The sequence below is a fragment of the Bicyclus anynana genome, chromosome 3 (assembly GCF_947172395.1).
Source record: "Bicyclus anynana chromosome 3, ilBicAnyn1.1, whole genome shotgun sequence".
Classification (NCBI taxonomy): domain Eukaryota; kingdom Metazoa; phylum Arthropoda; class Insecta; order Lepidoptera; family Nymphalidae; genus Bicyclus; species Bicyclus anynana.
In genome coordinates this window covers 3,720,399-3,745,143 of record NC_069085.1, presented here as the reverse complement: position 1 = coordinate 3,745,143, position 24,745 = coordinate 3,720,399, and the positions used below count along the sequence as shown (strand labels likewise).

Below are 24,745 nucleotides of genomic sequence, written 5' to 3'. Positions count from 1 at the left end.
TTCATTTCCCGCCTATTATCCGTGCCTGTTGAAGCGCGGATGAGAAAATAAATTATTTTATTGGGATAATTTGTTTGTGTTCAACGAAAGTAAACCTAAGTTATAATAAACCTCTCTTTATTTTGTATTTTTTTTATAGTGATGAAGCGAGAAAATTGCAAACCTGATCGTATAGACTTTTTCATGAAAGTCCCCCAGACGCGGCGCTAATATCTTAATGGCCGATTGTTTTCTTAATTGGTTCGAGTCTGGCTGGTGGGAGGCATCGGCCGTGGCTAGTTACCACCCTACCTATAAAGACGTACCGCCAAGTGTTTTAGCGTTCCGGTACGTGTTTTTCATCCTACTCTTAACAAATTAGCCCGCTTCCATCTTAGATTGCATCATCACGTACCATCAGGTGAGATTGTGGTCAAGGGATAACTTGTAAAGAAGATAAAAAAAAACAATCGGTAATAGAATATTACCCTATGCTACACACTTGCTAGACCTACAATGCACTGCCTGAATGTTCTTTGGGTTCTGGGTGACATTGTCGCTTGAATTCATCGAGTTTTCGCCAATAAAAAAGGAAAATAAAATAATTATTCACTGTTTATAATGAACTTTCGATAGTTAACGCCTGCTTCTGCTCAACACTTAGATATTTGAAAAAATGATTTTATTCAATAATTGATGATGCATAAAGATGGGAGCAGACATATTTGGAAGAGGCACAAGTTTCTTCTACATACACCTCTAAGGATACGCGGAATCGTACCGGTACGCTGAATCGCGTGACCTACCTACCCTACTGGTAAAGACGTTACCGGTAGGGTGGTAACTAGCCACATCCGATGCCTACCACCAGAGAAACAAATAGTCCATTATACCATATAACCCGTGCCATATACACTTGAATGCCTCAATAAAATTAGGCAGACCATTATAGGCCCTTGGTTATATTTACCAATGAAACTGTACTCTAATAAAGCCTTAGTAATAATAATGGCTCTCGTAAAGCGAGAGGCAATAAAAAAGGAAGTACGTTGTTACCTACATATTAATACCTCTGAGAGGGACTATTGTATACCTATACTCTAATATGCCTACTACAAACTTCCTTGTATTTATGTGGTTTATTATATCTAGGACTCTGCTATTCTATTTCTTCTTCTATTCTATGTATTTTTTTTTTATTATAGGACTCAACTGGAACAGGATTTCGGGGAAGTTTTATAGATAGATTATTTACCCTATTAAAGATATACTGTGTATATGTATGTTTTTGACGCCCTCCGTGGCGCAGTGGTATGCGCGGTGGATTTACAAGACGGAGGTCCTGGGTTCGATCCCCGGCTGGGCAGATTGAGATTTTCTTAATTTGTCCAGGTCTGGCTGGTGGGAGGCTTCGGCCGTGGCTAGTTACCACCCTACCGGCAAAGACGTACCGCCAAGCGATTTAGCGTTCCGGTACAATGCCGTGTAGAAACCGAAAGGGGTGTGGAATTTCATCCTCCTCCTAACAAGTTAGCCCGCTTTCATCTTAGACTGCATCATCACTTACCAGGTGAGATTGTAGTCAAGGGCTAACTTGTAAAGAATAAAAAAAAAAAATGTTACCGTTAAATTGTAAATACCGTTTGATTATAATCTATCTCGCAAGATTGTGAACTGTCAAAAGATTAATGAATTAACCGCAACATACTGCTTGAGTTATTCGTTAGATTGTAAGGAAGAATGTAGATATAAAAAAAAGGAAGACCTAACTATTGGTTTCTGAGACACTCAAGTTCCGGTTCGTTTATCGTTCGATAGATTTAACATAACGGTATTTGCAATTTTACAAACTATTTTTCACCACAAACTAAAATTGGTACCAAAATGTTTGCCAAATGCATACAACACAAGATGTAATAGTTTTTTTTTTTAGAAAAAAAAGATTGGCTTTTAGTTTTTTTTACTTTTGTAACTTCTGAAGTGAAACTTTTTAGAATTTGAATTTTTTTTTGGAAAGCATCAGATTAAGTAAGATTGTGGATTACAATATTTTGCTAATTTTTGATTTCACACGTAAGGGCCCCTGTCGTTCGGGGGCCCCCTATCATTGATACGGCTGATACCCCTGATAGCTACGCCCCTGGGTATCATATACATAGAGGTATAATTAAGTACAAAGAGACTCACTATCAAATTTTTAATAAGCACATCAGAATACAGAATAATACAGTCGTCTATTTCTTTTTTCATCTACGATAGAGGGCCATCTGTTTGTGTCAATCTCGATTGCAGCCTGGATTCTAGTGGTGAAAAAGGAAAACTGTGCTCTGCTAGGCTATTCTGTAACGATGTTTTTATAACTCGCTAGTGCGAGTTTCGAATTCACCTCTATCTCTCTCTGTTTAACACGATACTATAGAATGAGAAATATAGCGATGAATTCGAAACTCGCACTTGCGAGTTATACAAAACATCATTAGAGAATAGCCGTGCTGATTTGAAAACGAATGGGCAAGCTAAACGAATACACGCACCCCGGGTGTAATTGGAGCTCTTTGTATTGAGCCTTCAGTTCTCTTGTTTTGTATTTTTACGAGTAGCTTAAAAAGTCTACATAGCTGGATTTTCTTTTATGTGGCATGTTTTTATGCGTTTAGACATCGAGTGATTGCATAATTTACCAATTAATTAATTGGGTTTTTAAATTGTAGCAGAGTAAAACAAATCTCGACGTATGTTTGTACCCCAAAGTAAAATTTCCCAACGCGTTGATCCCCAAGTTTTAAGATGGGGTTAATTATTATGGGACAGGTAAACAAACCCTCACAGTACGGCATACGCAGGTACCTAGGTATTTTTGCCTAATACTTTATTCGTGAATAACAATAAGGTACTCACACTTTTATCTATCACACTAATATTGTGTGTGAAAGTGTGTATGTTTGTTCCTCCTTTGGCTAATAGCGATTTGGCTGAAATTTGGAATGGAAATAGATTTTACTCTGGATTAACACATAGGCTACTTTCATCCCGGAAAAATCCATGGTTCCCGCGGGATTTGTGCACAACTAAATTCTTTGCTAGTGGTGAAATAAAATTAGAAATTGGTCCAGTAGTGTGGAACTATTCGCCGTTCGGCCAGTAGTAAACAAACAAACAAAATATCTTTCCTCTTTATGAAATTGTAGAAGTATAGAATGGCGGTGATTATCACTTAACATCAAATGAATCGCATGCCATGAAAAAAAAGTTATAGTTTGCAGAGTTAAGTTAGAGAGTTATTTCGACCAATGAGAGCGCTACAGATACCCGTTAATGAAACTTCAGGAGCAGACGTTATAGAAACAATGTTCATTATGTATTCTGGAAGTTGGTTAACAATGCCGTTATCGTATTGGTATTCGCGCTTGTTTACGGCAAATACTCTAACTATGTTGTGATGTAGATTTTGCTTTACAAGTGTTTTATTTTAGTTGTTAGTGTTTTGTATTATTTACTAGCGGACGCCTGCGACTTCGTCCGCGTGAAAGTCGATGTAAACTATCCCTATCCTACCTTTACCCTACCCCTACCCCTATCCCTACCCTACCCATTAAGGCTGCACACGCGACGGAAGCTTAAAAAATGGAGTAGCTTATTCCGTGTTCCCTTCACTGCTCTGCTTCTATTGATCGTAGCGTGATGAAAAGTATATTATAACCTGCACAGGAGTATGAAAAACAATTGTACTAAGTTTCGTTAAAATCCGTCGAGTAGTTTTTGTTTTTATAACGAACATAACATCGGCCACTTATATTTATTTTGGAAATATATTTCATGTACAGAATTGACCTCTCTACAGATTTATTATAAGTATAGATTATGCTACTGCTACCAAAATGCCACGGTTTCCCCCACGTAGTTACTATTCTCGTGGAAATATGGGTATAAAATATAGTATGTGTTACTAATGTAACTTGGGCACTCACCAAAGCGCAAAATATGAAACTTAAAACGTGCCAAACAGATATGGAGAGGTGCATGCAAAAGGAATCGAGGCAGACAGTTCCGAAGATGGGAGGATGAAACCGAAAGGGTTTTCATCCTCCTCCTAACAAGTTAGCCTACTTCCATTTTAGATTGCATCATCAGGGGAGATTGTAGTCAAGGGTTAACTTGTAAAGAAAAAAAAAAGTATTGATGGATAAATATCACCGGTTATAATCGTACGATAGTGTTAATAGAAAATCGTTAGAACTAAACATTGTTACAAAATTCTATAGCACGCAATTCGATGAATAGGTATTCAATTCAATTGGGAGTATTTACCTACTCTTCCAATGTTTGCGGAGCAATTTCTGCCGCAGCCGATATTTCCTGTTACACAACAGAACTTACTGTCGTACGAGTATTTGAGGATTTTCCTATTTGTAGTTTTTGGGCTTTTGAAAATCATTTTAAATGGATCATCATCATTATCAGCCGATGGACATCCACTGCTGGACATAGGCTTCCAAATAAAACGGTCTCGAGCCGCCAGCATCCAGCGGCTCCCTGCAACCCGCTTGATGTCTTCGGTCCACCTAGTGAGGGGTCGACCAACACTGCGCTTTCCGGCGGGGTCGCCATTCCAGCACCTTGGGACCCCAACGTCCATCGTCTCTTCGAACTATGTAGCCTGCCCATTGCCACCTTGCTGAGTGACTGTAAGCCTTCTAATAAAGCCCATAGTTAAATGGATATACGTACATATAATTTAATTAGTCCATATCTTCTTGTGAATGTCGAAAAGGCGACTAAAGGATAAAACTTGGCGAGTGGATAACAATACTAAAAGGTGATACTGTTACCCACATCACAAAAATCCCATCGGTATCTACGAATTGAGAGGTTCGGATTATCCACAACTAAGAAATCCCAAGGCGGGTGATGTCCGGCAGGCGGCTGGTCGTAAAAACTAACCAAAACTAAAAGAACATTACGTCAAGTGAAAAAGGATTGACAATGTTAGGGCGTAAGCGTTGAAGCGGTTGTGATGATCTATGGTTCCGAGACTTGGTCGCTAACTTGGCCTCATAAGAAGGCTCAGATACACACAGCGGGCGGTGGAACGAGCTATGCTCGGAGTATCTCTGCGTGAATCAGATATTTATCCGCAGAAAAACCAATGTCATACTCAACGAGTCACGAAGCTGAAGCGGCAATGGGCAGAGGACATAGTTCAAAGAGCCGATGGACGTTGGAGTTCCAAGGTACTGAAATGGCGACCCCGCACAAGAAAATGCAGTGTTGATCGACCCCTCACCAGGTGGACTGACGTCATCCAGCAAGTCGCAAGGATTCTCTGAATGCAGGCTGCTCAGGATTGTGATGAAAGTTCCTACAAAGGCAAATGATGATGATGATGAAATAAGTTTTACTAGCGGACGCCCGCGACTTCGTCCGCGTGGAATTCAGTTTTTCACAAATCCCGCGGGAACCATAGATTTTTCCGGGATGAAAAGGCCTATGTGTTAATCCAGAGCAAAATCTATTTCCATTCAAAATTTCAGCCAAATCGCTTTAGTAGCTGCAGCGTAAAAGAGGAACAAACATACTTACACACTTTCACACTTACACACGAACATTCGTCTTTATAATATTAGGTAATGTGATTATTTTCCGCGTCATAAACCTCCTGCCACACAAGACCATATAAAATGACTAACGAACGAATATTTTTTCAGTTTGTCAAATTAGCGCACCCAGAGATCCAGCGGTTGACATTTCGCGTTCATTTCGCTGCAATTGTTTGCACGCTATTGTCTCGCATACGATATTTTTACTTGTTGGCATGAAATAGCATAGCTTTCAAGCATGTTTCAATTTTTGAAAACTCGTCCTTTTTTGCAATTAGAGTTTCTCATAAATTTGATTTTTTGATGTTTTATAAAAAAACAGAGACAAAATTGAATATCTTCGTTATGATTAGATGTAAGCGAAATTCGCTTAAGGTGTTTGTTGGTCAAAGCTTTTTGTTATAAGATTACAGACGACAGACTGAAACGATTATCAGAACAATCACAGTTGACTCAACATTCCATAAATTTTTAACCGACTTCAAAAAAAAGGAGGAGGTTTCTCAATTCGACCGTATATATTTTTATAATATGTTTTTAATTATATAATTTTGTTATAATATGTTTTTAAGCTATTTTTAAACATTCATAAATACAAGATGTTTAAATTAAATAATTTGTATTAATATACGAGTATCTCATACGTAAAAAACTATAATGTAACGTTTAATGTGTTATAACCTAGTGCTTTATTAAAAAAGTTATGAAATGGTTCCCTCGAATAAAATTAAACCATTTCTACGCTGGATTGCACCGGAACGCTAAGCCGCTTGGCGGTACATCTTTGCAATTTCGACAATATAACTTCCCAAGTTGGGAATCGAACCAGGACCTCTCTGTTGAAAAGCACAGCACTACCAGAGAGGTCTTCAAAACCACTTTTTTTAAAAGAAAAACTGCAAAATTTAGTTGGAATACTGTAAAGTATAGTTACCTGACCCTAAGAACCGTGATAGCCTAGTAGATATGACCTCTGCCATCTCTACGGGGTATATACCTCCAATTTAATTTCTCCAAATGCACAAAAATGAATATTATGTGCATTTTTAAAAATTAAATAACACGTGTTTCAAGCGGTTAAGGAAAGACATCATGAGGAAACCTGTCTATCTTAGAATGTTCCTAATTCTGTGTGCTAACTTGCATTGGGCCAGAGCGGTGGACTTTAGCCTAAGCCTTTTCTCATTCTAAGAGGAGACTTGTGCTCAACAGTAAATCGAAAATAAGTAGTTAATGATAATGATGAATGATTAATGATAGTTACCTGAGTGCGGCCTTATCGCAGGCATCGGGCGTGTCGACGGCGGGCAAGTGCTCTGTGTCCAGGTCGAGCTGGTCGAGCTGCTCGTCCGTGGGCGGACACGTCTCGGACTTGCCGCGGCTGGACGAGCGGCGGACTATTGTGAGGGCGCCTTGTTCTGTTGACAAACAAAAAAGAGTATAACTGCAAAGTTTCTTTGTAAAATTTCTTATATAAAAAAAAATTAGTTAGTCTCTCAGGATGATAATAATAAGCTAAGTAATATAATTATCATTTTATAATATTTCTCGACGTAAGATAATGTAGTCTATGAAAGACACATATGGAATTATGTTTATGAGATCATAAACATAATGGCATACGAAGATTGCACTAATATCCTACTAATCCTACTAATATTATAAAGGCGAAAGTTTGTGTGTAAGTGTGTAAGTATGTTTGTTCCTCTTTTACTCTGCGGCTACTGAAGCGATTTGGCTGAAATTTGGAATGGAAATAGATTTTACTCTGGATTAAGACATAGGCTTTTCATCCCGGAAAAATCCATGGTTCCTGCGGGATATGTGAAAACTGAATTCCACGCGGACGAAGTCGCGGGCTTCCGCTAGTTTAAAATAAAAGAATGTATTTTCTAGTAGGCAGGTACTAAGTATATTAAGGCTATGTAAAAATTCTCATTGTGGGTTAAAAAATATTGATGCTTGTCTTCCATGTCTTCCATTTCGTCGAGTAGGTATTATAATTATACTGTAGTATTTTTATAAGGCGTTAAATTAAACATTGGTTCCCAAAACGTAATTGGAATTTACGAGCGGAGTCTGTTCCCGACATCTCGTAACGTACCCTCCTCCACACTAAACAGCCAATTAATAAGACATAAATATATATACGACTGTGATATATATTTACGACTGTGATATATATTTACGACTGTGATATATATTTATTGTTTTACGGAGAGCTCGTAAAACTTGCTTAAAACTTGCCTGTTGTCGTATCGGTGCAGTGCTAGTGTCCAATCGAACTATATTCATCATTATCAACCCATATTTGGCTCACTGCTGAGCTCGAGTTTCCTCTCAGACTGAGAGGGATTAGGCCAATAGTCCACCACGCTGGCCCAATGCGGATTGGCAGCCTTCACACGCGCAGAGAATTAAGAAAATTATCTGATGTGCAGGTTTCCTCACGATGTTTTCCTTCACCGTTTGAGACACGTGATATTTAATTTCTTAAAATGCACACAACTGAAAAGTTGGAGGTGCATGCCCCGGACCGGATTCGAACCTACGCCCTCCGGAATCGGAGGCAGACGTCATATCCACTGGGCTATCACGTCTCTGGTCACTTCTAAAAAATAACTTCTTTAATATATTCAGTCGGATAAATATAGCCAAATGAAAGAGAACTTGATGTATGTTCATTGCTCATAGTCTGCAATATTCAATATTAATATGAGGCAAACTCAATAAGGCAGCACAGATATTACTTGTATTAGAATTTCAAACGCCAAAGGGCATAAACTGAAGCATAATGTCAATCAACGAGAAAGCAGAGTTATGTATATTTGAATAATTATGTACGGGTAACGTTATTTACATAAGCAACTAGACTTTGTGGCACTGAGTATTGTATTAGCTAAGTTGGTTGCTTTGACGACATGATGAACCTTTTGAGCCTATTGCCGGGGGGTAAATTCATCAAGTCAAGTCAGAGTCAAAATTCATTTATTTCAAATAGGCTTAGTTTAGAAGCTCTTTCGAAACGTCAGGTAATATATTAAACTTAAGATAATGGTGATAATAATCATTCGAAAACTTAAAATTAAAGTTACGAGGGTTCCAAATGCACCATTATTTTGTATTATACTCGGGAACTATAAAATAATGGTATCCTTATTAACCGACTTCAATAAAAGGAGGAGGTTATCAATTCGTCGGAATCTTTTCAAGCCGTTTAAATAATAAAGATTTAGGATTTTCATACAGTTCTTTTAGAAACGGCTTTAAATTAACACAACACTACCTCGGTACCGCTTTCAAAATGATCGCACTGAGCAAACTGAGAAGGTAGCACATACGATGTTATTTTTCGCTTTTTAATTTAGTATAAATATTATTTTTATAATTTTGAAGTTTTGTTATAATTTTGACGGCCTCCGTGGCGCAGTGATATGCGCGGTGGATTTACAAGACGGAGGTCCTGGGTTCGATCCCCGGCTGGGCAGATTGAGGTTTTCTTAATTTGTCCAGGTCTGGCTGGTGGGAGGCTTCGGCCGTGGCTAGTTACCACCCTACCGGTAAACACGTAACGCCAAGCGATTTAGCGTTCCGGTACGATGCCGTGTAGAAACCGAAAGGGGTGTGGATTTTCATCCTCTTCCTAACAAGTTAGTCCGCTTCCATCTTAGACTGCATCATCACTTACCATCAGGTGAGATTGTAGTCAAGGCCTAACTTGTAAAGAATAAAAAAAAGTCAATTGTATTTTTTTATTATTTTTTTTAATACTAACGGACGGACTTTGGTGTAATTGGTGTAAACTTTCAACCCCTAATCCTAATTCTAAGAGACTCATGCTCAATAGTGAGACAAATATGGGTTGTCAATGATAAGGTTTCTATTGTGTGAGTTGATTATTTGATAACAGCAAAATTAAGTACACCTGTGTTTTTTATCAAAAAAAAAACATCTATACTACAGCCTTTTTTGATGAGTACTGTTTACCAACAAACAAATATAAAAATGAGGGTATAAATCACTAGTCATTTCACACCTAATAATAATTATAATTATATGGTTAATATATTTTAAATAAAATAAATAAGTTATGAAATGACATGCGTTGTCTACCTTAATTTCTAATTTTTTTGTTAGTAAACAGTACTCATCAAGAAAGGCTATAGAAAGGCTATAGGAAGGTCGTATTTTATTTAGGTAGGTATATTATAACGTATAGTCAATTTCCATTTGCGTACCCAGAGTTTTGTCGTGACCGCAAATAAGATTGAACCAGTTTCCTGGGTCATTCAAATCCCCTGAGGGTTGAATTCAATGCTATTTTTTTGTTGGGAAAACACGATGAATCCTTCGTATTCGTCCCAAATAAATAATGGATTCGTTTTTAACAGGAAAAGAGCTGCACCACCGGCAGCTTCTTTAATATCTGATGAACGAATTTATCTTTATTACCAAAATGGGCGTAAAATAAAAAAAAAACATTTACAATTTTCTTTTAAGTAAAATTTAACTAGCAGACGCCCGCGATTTTGTTCGTCCTTAGATCTCCTTGACTATCGCAGAATCCTCTCTCGTAGCAGATGTCTACTAATTATAAACTACCTCCCTGCCAAATTTCATCTTCGTCAAGTTTTGTCATAGGTATTCGGTATTTCGTGACCTTTAACTTTTATATAAATATAAATTAGTCCCTATATTAATAATAATATAAAGCGTAAAAGTTCGTTTGTTTATTTAAAAGCATTTACAGGACTATTTTTTTTAATCGGGTCATCTTAATGAAAGAAAAATAATTATTGCAACCAGCCTTGGTTGCAATAATTATTTTTCTTTCTTTCTTCTTTCTTCTACAAAACAAATAAAACATTATTTATAAAAATAATATTAATGGTAATATGGTAATGGGTAATGGTATAAAATTAAAGATAATTCCGTAATATTCCGTATAACAAAAATCAGATCTTTAAAATATAATAAAAAAAGCTATAGCTTTGAAAAAACTGATTCGAGATAGAAAAATTTGACTTAGTCATCATAAAGATTTTTTATAAACTATTCAAAGTTTTAGATAATTAGATGGTGTATCTACCATTTGCGTTACCAACCACCACCCTGTATTTAAATTCGAAAGGTCAATGCATCAAAAAAACTCGATAACCGTTAAATGTAGAAAGATGAAATTTAACAGGGACGTTGGTTATACTTAGTAGAAGGTCCACTAAGAAAGGATTTTGCGATAGGGCCGGATTAAGGAGGTCTAAGGGCGGACAAAGTCGTGGGCGTCCGCTAGTATTATTTTTAACGCTATGTAAATACACCAATACAAAAAATCATGCATAGTACTCAACACTAAAAACATGCTGTAATATCTACCAAAAATAAGAAAATAAAATCAAGGAAAACGAAAAAAATAACAAGGTAGGTAAATCTTTGTCGTCATAGATAAGAAAAAAGTTTCCTTTACGTTAGAGATTTGTATAAAGGCTTACTTAAAAAGAGATATCAAAGGAATCCGAGAGACAATTACTGGGGACGCTGAAGGGCATTATTTCGTACTTAATTACGCCTCCTACAAAAAACAACGGAGGGCCTAGTGGCAGTTTGATACTGTGACGATCGCGTTGACGTAAACGCGAATTTCTAAGGAATTGAAACAGCGCCATCTAGTGGCACTGCTGCACAACTCTTTCAATTCCATATATATTCACGTTTACGTCAACGCGATAGTAACAGTATGCAAATATTGAACTGTACTGCAGGCTTATTCACTTTACAAGACACGAGAGTTGTGAGTATAATACGAATATAGCGGCTGGTATTAATCGGTGTCTAGATAAGTAAATCTTTGACGCATGCTAGTTGACATATTATACGAAATTGAGATTATATAATGTAAAAACTTTATTCGGTGTCCATTGGTGGATATCATACAGTAGGTGTGTATGTAGGTAGGACTTTGCGCAACTAATGTGATGGTTTTTTGATAATAAAGACCAAAATAGTGAATATGCCAGCTGGTCTATATGTATGTATGTATTGCTATCGTTGCGGGCACAGAAATACAGTCAAAGATTGTTACAAGTAAGGCAAGGTTCTTAGAGCAAGTTGTTTGTTAATCTTTTCAGTTTTACCATAAAATTTGGAAACTATTGAAGGAACTTGTTCTTTTGTTCTTTTCTAGTTAGATATTATATCGTTTGACTAAATTTCCATTTTGTATCTATCAAAAAACAGTAACCTAGACATATCAAAGTTCTCCTAAATCAAGCTTTTCCCTCAAAGTTTCTTCTTCATCATCGTGCAAGTCATGGAAGTTTTTAAAGGAAGGAAGAAACTTTTTATACGGTTTGTGTTCCTGACTTTTTGGATATTTCTTATGGGTTTATCGAAAGAGTAAGCAACAGAGTGTAGAAGATAACATGAGCTACATAATAAATAAAAGTCAATCTAAGCAGCTGTTGAAACCACGGACTTATATTTATGCAGACGCCGTTTCTTCATATAATATGAAACTCGGACAATTATTTTTACCAACTTCGATGTCGTCGCTACCATTATATAATGTAGTAAATACTCAAAATGAAAAATATATCAATAACTGAAATTGTACAAACTAAAGAAGTGCGTCAAACGCAGTGCATAAATAGTTTGGCCGATTTTTATGGATTATATTTTTTATTGTATATTTGCTGTATATATGGGGACCACAGTAGTGTTTTCAAGGGTTGATAGATGGCGTATGGTAAATATAGGTCCGTGGTTGAAACGGTGCTTACTGGGAGAGCCGTTGCGCGGGGCGGCGGGCGGCGGCGGCCTGGGCGCCTCCTCTCGCGGTGCGCCCGCGCCGCCCGGCGGACTCGCCACTGCAAATACACCCAATGTTACAAAACTGACACATTAGGAGACTCAGACTAAATACATAAGGACTAGTATCGCACCCAAATTCACAAACAAAATTTTCTGCCATTTTCCAAGGAAAAAGTGCTTAGATTTCATACATATCTTATACTAAACTAGCAGTTTTTCTTCGTTTTTTACACCATTTAACTACACAAAAAGGTATTTTACGGAGGATTTTAACCGACGGACACGATTGGAAACTATGAAACAACGATTCTATAGAGACAGTGTTTATAATCGCATAAGATCGTTGATCATATACATTGACAGAAAAATAATGTCTTGCGAGGCAGGTCTTTATCTAATTAGTTTATTTTTTACAAGTTAGCCCTTGACTATAATCTCACCTGATCGTATGTGATGATGCAGTCTAAGATGGAAGCGGGCTAACTTGTTAGGAGGAGGATGAAAATCCCTTTCGGTTTCTACACGGCATCTTACCGGAACGCTAAATCGCTTGGCGGTACGTCTTTGCCGGTAGGATGGTAACTAGCCACGGCCGAAGCCTCCCACCAGCCAGACCTGGACAAATTTAGAAAATCTCAATCTGCCCAGCCGGGGATCGAACCCAGGACCTCCGTCTTGTAAATCCACCGCGCATACCACTGCGCCACGGAGGCCGTCAAAAGTTATAATATGTATAATAATATGTAGCTACAAGTGTTTATTATTTAACAGTAAAGTTTATTAATTATTTATCAAGGCATTTTCATTGAAGATCAAGAAGTTCAATCGAGTCTTTTCTTATTACGAATGATAACACAAGAGTTATTATACCTATGTATATTACAAGTATAGCGACTGGTACTAATCGGTGTCTAGTTAAATATAAGTCTTTGATTTGAAAATTCCTAGTAATACACACTATGCTGTTTATACATTGGGACGGGAAGGTATCAAACAACCAAATTCGCTGTAGGGTTGCTATTTAATAATCTCATGGCCCCAACCCATATCGATCATTCGAACTGCGTGCTGCTATTTAAAATTTTTACACAGTCGCATTCTTCAGTTTTTTGGACATGTCTCCCGGCGAGGGAATGATTGTATTGAACGCCTTGTTGTGCAAGGGAAGGTGGAGGGAACTAGGCCAAGCGGAAGGTCACCCATGCGATGGACCGACCAGATTAAATCTGCTGTAGGCGGTCCCTTGCATGAATGTACGCGACTCACTACACAAAGGGAGAAGTGGCGAATGCTCGTGAGGCGTATTACATCTGCCTCCAACACGCCCTAAAGACCACGACCGCTCTGTCAAGAGCGCAGCGACAAAGAAGAAGAAGAAGATTAAACAAGTTATTGACAAAATAAGCCAGTCATAAGGACGTATAACCACCAACTTCCTAGTAAAATTTCTTGAAAAAATTTATAAAATCAAAGCTAACTTAGAACTTGAATCCAAGACCTCATAACCTCACTTTACAAACGAGGCAATATAAATTAAAATACTTCCTCACATTCACGTCCTTTATATAAATATCCGTGACAGACATTAATATAAAACTTTAATGAAATTTCTCATAACGCAATACATTAGCTGCTAGAAGTAGCAACTATTTGAAACGTGACTCGATCCAAAAAGGACGTTTCACTGCAATTTGCCTTATAAACGGTGAACAAAAGGTTTTCACAAAAGCTGAACATAGTTATTGTATGAAATTACTCCGTGAAATTCATATTTGAAATGAATTAATATTGTGATGCTAGTGCAGTATGAGAATTTAATTTCTTGCAATTTATTCTCTTAGCTAGATACTCGTAATTCTTTCAATTAGGATGCAGCTGTAGGTAAGCTTTATGCAAAATATCTTTAGCAACAGCAGATACATTTTATTTAATATTTTTTAATAGAATACCTAATTGTTAAAGCAATATTTAATTTGTATGCAAGACTAGTGGACGCCCGCGACTTTGTCCGCGTGGAATTCATTTTATTAAATATCCCGCGTAAACCATGGATTTTTTTAGGAATGAAGGTAGCAGAAATGTTAATTCAGAGTAAAATCTATCTCCATTCCAAATTTCAGCCAAATCGCTTCAGTAGCCGCTGCTCAAAGGAGGAACACACATACACACGAACTTTGGCCTTTATAATATTAGTAAGATTTCGTCAGAGTAGATACTAAGTACTAGTGGTAAGTATAGGGTTTTAATTAACTAGGGTATGTACTACACGTATAAATTGTACTAAATGGATTTTTCCGTCTCCAATTTAGATTCTCAGATTCGTTGGGCTAGTCACCGCATATTTGCATCTATGATGTCCACGCATATAGGTATACGAATAACACAAATCCGCACTAGTTTTTTTCATAAGGAATAGGTGGGGGAAAAGTTGAATTAGGGTCTTTTTTCCTTTTTCCAAATATAAGGAATTTCCGGAAGAAATCGCGTGCGTACGCTACGATACAACAATGAAGGTTTTATCAGTAAAGATTATAATAGTAATACGTCTATGGCGTTAAAGCCGAAAAGGAAGAAGTATCAAAATACTTGGACCATGCTCACGAGATTACCGCCATGTGGAATGTTGAGTCAACTATTATTGTTCCGATAGTTGTTTCAGTCAATGGTCTTATAGCGAAAAGCTTCGACCAATACCTTAAGAAGCTTTCGTTTAGCTGTTGGATCAAGAGTCGGATACAAAGGTGATTCTTGAGACGGCGCGTATTGTGAGGAGGTTCCTCACCCTGGAGCCCTGACCGCCAGTTGCTTGGGCACTCAAATGTCCCGCAGCGGGAGGGTTGATTTTTTTATAATTTTTTAATAGTGTTTTGTATTTTAGATTTATATTAACATTGTTTAAAATTTAAAAAAATACGATAAATATATAAATGTGTGAAAGAAAGGTTACTTATATAGATAGAAAGAGAGATATATAGTCGTATTATTATAATATATAGCTGAAAATCAATAATCGCTTTTAAGCTTTGTAGAATTATAACGTCAATAGATAGTGCAGAGTAATCTAATGGAAATTTCACGTCATTTTGCAACAATGAAAGCCTTCCTGCAACATATTGCAGGCGTCCACAGAGTATGAATAGATAGAACGACATCGGAAGTGCATCCCACAATCTATTTACATACTAGATTTAGCTCCACGCTACGTAAAGTTGAACTATTCTTGTTAAACCTGGTAAAGTTGTCTTGTTAACTTTGATTAGAACTTTACTGGCAATGTCGCTAAGCGATTAAGCGTTCCGAAGAAGAAATAATGTTCAATACTCGTACTGTTGTCTTCTTCACTCTAGTTTAATACCAGCATATTTTAGACTATAATTAATCGATCGTCATTAAGAACACGTTCAGCTCACTTTTGAACACGACTCTCCTCTTAGACTATGAGGTTAGGCCTTAGTCCACCACGCTTGCCTTACGCGAACTGGCAGACTTCACACAGGTTGCAGGTTTCCTCACGATGTTTTACCTTCGCCGTTTGAGAAAGGTGATGTTAAATTTCTTAAAACCCATAATTGAAAACCGGACCGGACCGGAACCTACGGGCCTACGACCTCCAAGTCAAAGGCAGAGGTATCCACCGTGATATCACGTCACGTAAGAGTATACTGTAACTAGTTCTCTGGTACTTAAATTACAACGCCTGATGAAGTAAAGGCTTCGTCAGGGGTTGATTTCACTTTTGGAACGAAAATGAAAACCTAGTTTGTTTTGTCAGCATTACTGCTTCACAGCTAAAAGAAGTATAATTGTTTTAGAACTTTTTTTAACAAGCTCTGTCATAAAAAGCTCTACCACTACTACAGACAATGAATGAAATAAATAATAGGGTTGAGAAAGAACCAAACCTCATTTTCGGTTCTGTAGAACTTTGAGCTTTTTAGTATGACAAGCTTGATTGAAATGTATTGCACGTTTGAATCCAACTGGTGGATTGATTGCGCAATCCATGAATATTTGAATTTCGTTGAAATGTGTGTATGTGCCTACACATTTTACCGTTTATGTTACACCATTTCACTATTATGGAGCTTAAAAAACGAACTGCTTTTTAATGATAAATATTAAAACCTTATAAACATTGAAAAATCATCTCATCGTAATTGAAATAGTAGTAGAAAGTATTCCAATATAATATACATTATCGTCATTACCAGCCGACGAACGTACACTGCTGGACAAAGGTCTCTTGACCTTACAACCAACGGCTCCCTAAAACTCACATCTTGTCATCGGACCCATATTGAACGTTCGAACAGCTCTACGCATTTCGATATATAATAAAACAAACTTCCTTTGTAGAAATTGGTTCATTACCATTATCAATTAAACAGGCTGATAATATAATTGTAATGATCATTATCAGATGTTAATGATAATGGCCGGAACGGCTAATCGTGCTCTGCCTCGGCACGAGGGTCTAACATCCTACTAATAATATTATAAACGCGAAAGTTTGTATGAACGTTTGGATGTTTGTTACTCTTTAACGCCGCAACTACTGAACCGATTTGGCTGAAATTTGCATTGAAAATAGATTTTACTCTGGATGAACACTTAGGCTACTTTTCATTCCGGAACAATCCATGATTCTTGCAGGGTCTGTGAAAAACTGAAATTCACGCGGACGAAGTCACGGGCGTCCGCTAGTTATTCTAATTTTAATTAATATACTATATAGTACTTACTAGTTTAGTATATGATAGTATGCTAAGCTAGTAAGTACTATTGATATATCAATCGCATATCTTTGGGATATTCGTAGCAGCGTCGTAGCGTTTGCTACGGATATTCAACATTTCGTGCCTTTAGATTTGCTAAACCGAAGTTTCCCCGAAGTATGTTGGGCTTCCGATGAAATATGTAATAATTGAACGTTCTCGAAATGTCGGCAAACGGAAGTCAGTCCCGTACGAGGATCGGAAACTCACACGTTGAATATTTGAATTGTGGTTGTGATTTACTAAACAGTTGAGGAAGATATCTTTACATTTATAAGTGGTAGTCCACAAACTCATATTGAATCAGAGTGGCAGGTGTAAGCCCCAAATTCTCATCTCCTCTTGGACAGAGAAGGCTCTGGATGATGATGGATTAAGCAGTCGGGTAAAAACAAGTTAGTTTTTTGAATTTTTTCAAATTATATATAATTCTCTACATGTGTGAAGTCTGCCAAACGGCATTGGGCCAGCGTGGTGGACTAACCCCTCTCATACTGAGAGGAGACTCGTGCTCAGCAGTAAGCCGAATATGGGTTGATAATGATGATAATGATAATGACGGATATCTATTGTATTGCCTATATTCCCATGTTAATCAACGCGGTCATCATCATCATCATGAGTCTACGCGTGTAAAACAGTTTTCCAAAGTTAATCCCGCACTGAAACTACTGTCATTATACCACTACGCCACTATCAGTTACAAATAACCGATAAATTGCGAACGAGGAACACGATATACCCATATTTTATACTTCACGAGAAATAATGGCTGAAACAGGAGAAGAAATAATGTTTTATATTTATTGGGCATGATTTTAACGACTTTTTGGTTCGTGTTGAACCATTTTAAACTATTTTTGGCACGGAATTCCTAATATTGTCAATATTCCTAATATTTATGATAAAAATGCTTATATGGTGCCACGATGTAATAAAACTATACCTATATATCATCATCATCATCATATCAGCCGATGGATGTCCACTGCAGGACATAGGCCTTTTGTAGGGACTTCCAAACATCACGATACTGAGCCACCTGCATCCAGCGAATCCCTGCGATTCGCTTGATGTCGTCAGTCCACCAGGTGGGGGGTCGACCAACACTGCACTTACTAGTGCGGGGTCGCCATTCCAGCACTTTGGGACCCCAACGTCCATCGTCTCTTCGAACTATGTGCCTCGCCCATTGCCACTTCAGCTCCGCAACTCGTTGAGCTATGTCGGTGACTTTGGTTCTTCTGCGGTATCTTTATATATGGCAGAAGATATATATGGTCAATAATGGTGATTGTGTGCAGAAAGGCTATTCACGAAGGACAATTTCATAATTCGAAGTCTGAATTGGGATCGAGTTTGCAAATTTTTAGAGATTTGTATTCTAAAAACTCGCATGCATTAGTGGCGCTGCACTGTCGAACGCAACGGTGAATAATTGTTGAATGAAGTGAGCTGTAATTTGACACTATTGGTTTCAGTAAGGGAATTTTTTGCCTCGATCGATCGGGATCATAAGCCTATTAAATTAACGAATTAGAAGAAGATTGTTAATCAATCAAAATTATTACAGTTGCGTATTTGCGGATGTTATTTCAAGAAATAGGTTAAGCACATAAGGCTTCCACTATACGCCGCTATACTACTATCGTTAACAACTGAGTCTTAGGGCCATAAATCATTTCTCTATATCTATCTCACTTGCACTTATGGGTCTTATGGAGCCGTCTAGTGAAGGGTGTAACAATGAAAGACATATTATCGATAAGTAAAGTTTATTATCGTATCTTGTTCACAAAATTAAAAAAATTAACAATATTTGATTTAATATAATACATATTTCATATTATATAATTATTAACTAAATAAAATTAATCTTCATCTGAGTCTTCATCATAGAAACCGACCAATCAGAATCGTCCAAATCATTATTGACTCATCATTAGCACGTGCGCAGGTAGCCGTTTATCGATAATTAGGGTGCGCAGGTAGGCGCGCTGCACATTCCTATCTTTTTTGACTTTTATGACCGGACGACTCAGATGATAACGCGCATACTATAGTACGAGTAGATAGCACGAAAAAGACCCGATTTTTTTGGCACCATAACCATAATAAACAGGTATAATGGGGATGGAACCCTAACCCTTCGGATTTCAATACGACCTTGTGACCGTGAAGCTATTGAGGCTTCAAATTAATTTATAAGGGGTGAGCAATCAGGGGTGTAACCACCCCCACAGATCTACCGCCCCTGGCACTTGCTCTACCCTTAGGTAAATACAGGCCGAGATTAACGCCAACTCCAGTGATGATTTTGTAATAACAAAGATGTTTCGAAGCGATCGACTCCGACATTTATACTAATATTGTAAAGAGGAAATATTTTTCTTTGGTTTGTTTATGTTACTGTATAGACTACAAGCCCTTGAACAAAAATTACATGTGAAATGAACCAACGTGAATAACGCTTAGAAGGCTGTTACTATATCAGAAAATAACTCTCAGCACTATGCCGTCATTTCTGAGCGGTAAAGAGTAAGGCTTGCGACCTTTATCTTTCGGCTCCTGCGCTGGAAATATGTCGTTTACGCGTAAAGTATAACAATGCACAAAAAGAATTGCACAAATGCCGTACAGTAATAAATGACCTTGCTTCTGCAGCTGTCGACGAATTAACATTTGTTCTGACTTCCGGCATCACCATTTTAGTACGGCACTAGGATTTTCGACACTTATTTTTAATCATCTTTAACTCTTTAACAAAGCCGTACATTAATAATTAGTCGTAATTCATCATTTGTACGTGAGAAATTCCATTCTTTTTTTTTTTTTTTTTTATTCTTTAAAAGTTAGCCCTTGACTACAATCTCACCTGATGGTAAGTGATGATGCAGTCTAAGATGGAAGCGGGCTAACTTGTTAGGAGGAGGATGAAAATCCACACCCTTTTCGGTTTCTACACGGCATCGTACCGGAACGCTAAATCGCTTGGCGGTACGTCTTTGCCGGTAGGGTGGTAACTAGCCACGGCCGAAGCCTCCCACCAGCCAGACGTGGACAAATTAAGAAAATCGATCGAAGGATCGAACCCAGGACCTCCGTCTTGTAAATCCACCGCGCCACGGAGGCCGTCAAAAAAAATCAAAAAAATTCACTCGCGTACTCACCATAATAACGCTCAGAAATAACGGTATAGTGCTTAGAGTTATTTTCTGATATAGTAACAGCCTTCTAAGCGTTATTCACGTTGGTTCATTTCACAGGTAATTTTTGTTCAAGAGCTTGTAGTCTAATATGTACTCCGTTACGTTTCCTTGTAATGTACGTAACCTACCTGCTAAGTAATTGTAATCACAGGTTCATGCTACATTAGCATCATCATCATTGTTAGCCGATAAACGTCTACTGCAGTACATAGGCCTTATTGAAGGATTTCCAAATACAACTATGGTCTTAAGCCGCTAGGGTCCAGCGGTGTCACAACTCGCTGAATGTCATCGGTCTACTTAATGGGAGCTCGACAAAACCATACTTTTACTTGTAGTTGAATATATTTAGAGGTAAAAACATGACTAGTAATATGAGGCTCAAAATTTACAGCCTCAATAGCTCAACAGTAAGAGCGGTCGGACTCATCACCGAAGGGTGGTGGTTCGATCCCCGCCCCGTTGGTCTATTGTCGTACCCACTCCTAGCACAGTCTTTCCCGACTAGTTGGAGGGGAATAGGAATATTAGTCTTATTTAATACATATGGCAAATATTCTTTTTTTAAAAAAAAAAAAAGCTACGCCTCGGGTTGATGGATACAGGGCGGCCTACAGTACTTTGTGTTGTGTTGTCCTTCGAAGTATTAAAAAAAATGAAAATAAAATCTGTTTATTTCAGACCTTAATGACCCTTACTTGTTACTTTCAACACAATCATTATAACTTGTAACGTATGTTGTAACAGTAGAAATAAAAAAAATAAAACACACTATGGCTAATAGCCAACGCACCAACGAACCACGCACACAGGTGTGTATCCAGTGCTTTAATATGGAGCACCTAAGGGTAATTCTTTCGCTCACTCACTCTAGAACTTACTCGAATTCAGTCGATCACGCATACTTGAAGTATTTTGTTATTTTCTTTAGGGGGTGGTGTGGTGAAACAAGGACTATGTATATTGTAGGACGGGCTGTCAAATTATACACTAATCACTTTAAAAGAAAAACCTGGAATTTATTCAGTGTTTTCTCAAACTAAATTCCAGTGACTGGCACGATGTATTGGATCATTATTTTCTACCTGCCACAGTTCGTTATAGCACCTTGTTACACTGGCATTGATAAATTCTATCGGGCGGACAAATCACTTGATTTTCTTCGATAAGGAAAATATTATGTTTAGGTAAAATACATCTTCTAAAGCGTTTTATAATGTGATGTTATTTATTGATCTTCTACCATTATTGTCCTTTACAACGGTGAAAAATTAAGATTAAAATTCAGAAATTTAAACTGTTAAATGATTCATTGCTTAAAATTATTATGATCATTTTAATATTTACTTATAATATAGATAATCAACATCATTAAGAACCAATCTGCGGCTCAATGTTAAGCAGTTAGGCTAAAAGTCCACCACGCTGACCCAATGTGGATTGGCGGACTTCACACACGTAGAGAATTAAGAAAATTCTCAGCTATGGAGGTTTCCTTACGATATTTTTCCTTCACTGTTTGAGACGAACGTGACGAGACGTGATATTTAATTTCTTAAAATACACACTTAAAAGTTGAAGGTGCATCCCCGGATCAGATTCGAATCTACGCCCTACGAACCGAAGTCAGATGTCATATCCGCTGGGCTATCACGGCTCAATATAGGTAACATATAACCTTAACTCCTACTTACCTCAGACATTGTGTTGTCTGTTATACCAATCTATTTGTAGTTAGTTGAGAACAGTGAAGATAATTTATTTACCTGTAACAAAATACACCTCAATTAGTGTCGATGTTAAGTATATTATTACGATTAATTAATAAAGAAAATTTTAATAAAAAAATAAAAATTCAACCGACTTCGAACACAAAACTTACTGAAGTAAAAAGCAAAAATTAGCATCGTACCTAGGTGCAGATCTGATCAGTTTGAAGGCGGTGCCAATCCAGTGTCGTGTTTCAATTCAAAAGGTATGGAAATTACAAAACCGTTTAAATTACAAAAGGTATCATTAAAATTTAAAAAATACAAGGAATTTATTAAAACTTATTAAAGGGAATAAATCTAACTAAATAAAAATAAATAAATAAACAAAATAAAAACCCAAGTTTGTGAGTTATATCAAGATGGCGCCCATAGAGTAACTATGACATGACAGTTGACAGCAAACGTCAAATCGAATAATGCATTGAAAACGTCACCTATCCACCATTAATACCCTTATTAATGTTGCACATTTTAGGAGATAATGAATATTATTTCGAAAGAATTTAAGTAAATTCGTAGATTTGTATATTTTATCGGGGGATTTTAAAAATTAATAATTTCATTTAAAAATTTTCTTTGTCGCCCAAACCACTGGACGGATCGGGCTGAAATTTGGCATGCAGGTAGATGTTATAACGTAGGCATCCGCTAAGAAAGGATTTTGATCAATTCTACCCCCAAGGGGATAAAATACGGGATGAATTTTTGTATGAAATTTTGTCAATTTGAAATGAAAATAGATTTTACTCTGGATTGACACATAGGCTACTTTTCATCTCGGAAAAATCCATGATTCCCGCGGGATTTGTGAAAAACTTAATTCCACGCGGACGAAGTCGCAGGCGCCCGCTAGTAATGACAGATAAGAATATTTAAAGTAGATAAGGAACTTCAGTTGTTTATATATATTATATGTATATATATGTCATATTAATTATTGTATGTTGGCATTTATCTTTATGTTATTATCATTTTATTTATACGCTCTTATCAAGGTTTTTTGTTTTTGGTTTTTTATTTTGTGTCTTATTATATGAAATTTTATTTTGAATGTATTTAAAGTATTTTCATTAGATGTTTAGTTTGTAATTATAACTGACTGTGACGTCACCCGGGTCTCAGCTGAAAATTAGCGCTGCGCATTGCTTTCCAGCGATGAACGGCTAATGCTGAGCTGTAAACCCTTTCTGTTTGGTGTCACAGACAGTCATGTAATATCTAAGATAGGATGTACTGTTTGTGACACTAAAAAGTGAATAAACTTATTTTCTTTCTTTCTTCTTTCTTTCTTTGTTGAACAATATCACATTATGCAAGCTTAAAGTCATGATGAAACTGTACACAACTCAATTTATATCATAGTCTAGTAGAAGCGTAGTTGTACAAGTTATGCTAAGCTGATCCTCAAACTCTACCTCTTGTAGTACTTTGCTTTAAAGCAATATGAAAACTTCGGCAACTGTGCTTTGAACAGATTATAATATGATAAATTGTGTTGGGTGAACGTTCAAACGAAAATATAATATACTAGCGGACGCCCGCGACTTCGTCCGCGTGGAATTCAGTTTTTCATAAATCCCGCGGGAACCATGGATTTTTCAGGGATGAAAAGTAGCCTATGTGTTAATCCAGAGTAAAATCTATTTTCATTCCAAATTGACAAAGTTTCATCCTGTATTTTATCCCCTTGGGGGTAGAATTGATCAAAATCTTTTCTCAGCGGATGCCTACGTTATAACATCTACCTGCATGCCAAATTTCAGCCCGATCCGTCCAGTGGTTTGGGCGAAAACGAAAATTTTTAAATGAAATTATTAATTTTTGAAAACCCCCGAAGTTCATGAAATCAGAATAACTTTTATGCCAAAAACTCTGATTCTGCTGGTTCAAAGAAAATTATTTCACTCGGAAGAAGTTGCGGGCGTCCGCTAGTGGGTTTGTTTGTTTGTCACAGCATAACTGCTGAAGCGATTTTAGAAAGATTTTTGAACTTTCACCAATGGTAAGTTATGCATTATAAGCTAGTATTCTATTGATATAAATAAACATTAAGTAATTACCTCAAATAACGATTTTGTAGGCATTCGTCGACATCGTTATTAATTAATTAAATTACAATTTTCTAACATTTTTAATTCCATAATACCGCTCCTAAAACTATTTGCTAAAAGCTTAACGTCTGTCCATAACAGTGGCTGTCTCGTTAACATAATTGGTGGATTAACGCTGTAAAATGTGCTTAATGTTTATTCAACGTAAATCTGGCGGTATTTCTCTCTAATTAAGGGAAAATCGGCAGCTTTCCCTCATGAAAAACCGCTCATTATTGGCTTTTTAATCCAATTAAAACACAAATTCTTAGTATTTCAATAAATCGTAATTATTATTTTGGTCGGTAAATATAGGTATATAAAAAACTAGCCGAAGCCCCGCAGTTTTCCCGCTTAGTTTCCGTTTCAGTGAGATTTAGCAAATTAGATATTCACAAATAACGCAGCTTTCTAGAGGTAAAATTTTAAAAATCGGTGTATTAGATCCAAAAATTACCCGCTAGAATTCCACAAACTTTACTACATTTATCCCCGAGTGCTATAGGCTATATTTTG

The 24,745-nt window shown here is 37.1% G+C and overlaps 1 protein-coding gene across 6 annotated transcripts in view; it reads right to left on the bottom strand.

The window, feature by feature from the left end:
- The window catches only part of LOC112045488 (dual specificity calcium/calmodulin-dependent 3',5'-cyclic nucleotide phosphodiesterase 1), a 201,681-nt gene that overhangs the window by 37,808 nt on the left and 139,128 nt on the right, over window positions 1-24,745 (bottom strand). For 5 of the 6 annotated variants that reach the window (XM_052891273.1, XM_052891276.1, XM_052891278.1 and 2 more), the window contains 2 exons: window positions 12,353-12,439; window positions 6,841-6,994 (listed from right to left, as the gene is read on the bottom strand). In XM_052891273.1, the coding sequence (XP_052747233.1) occupies window positions 6,841-6,994; window positions 12,353-12,439 (241 nt within the window). The remainder of the gene's footprint in view (window positions 1-6,840; window positions 6,995-12,352; window positions 12,440-24,745) is intronic. The other variant, XM_052891277.1, reaches the window with a different exon arrangement.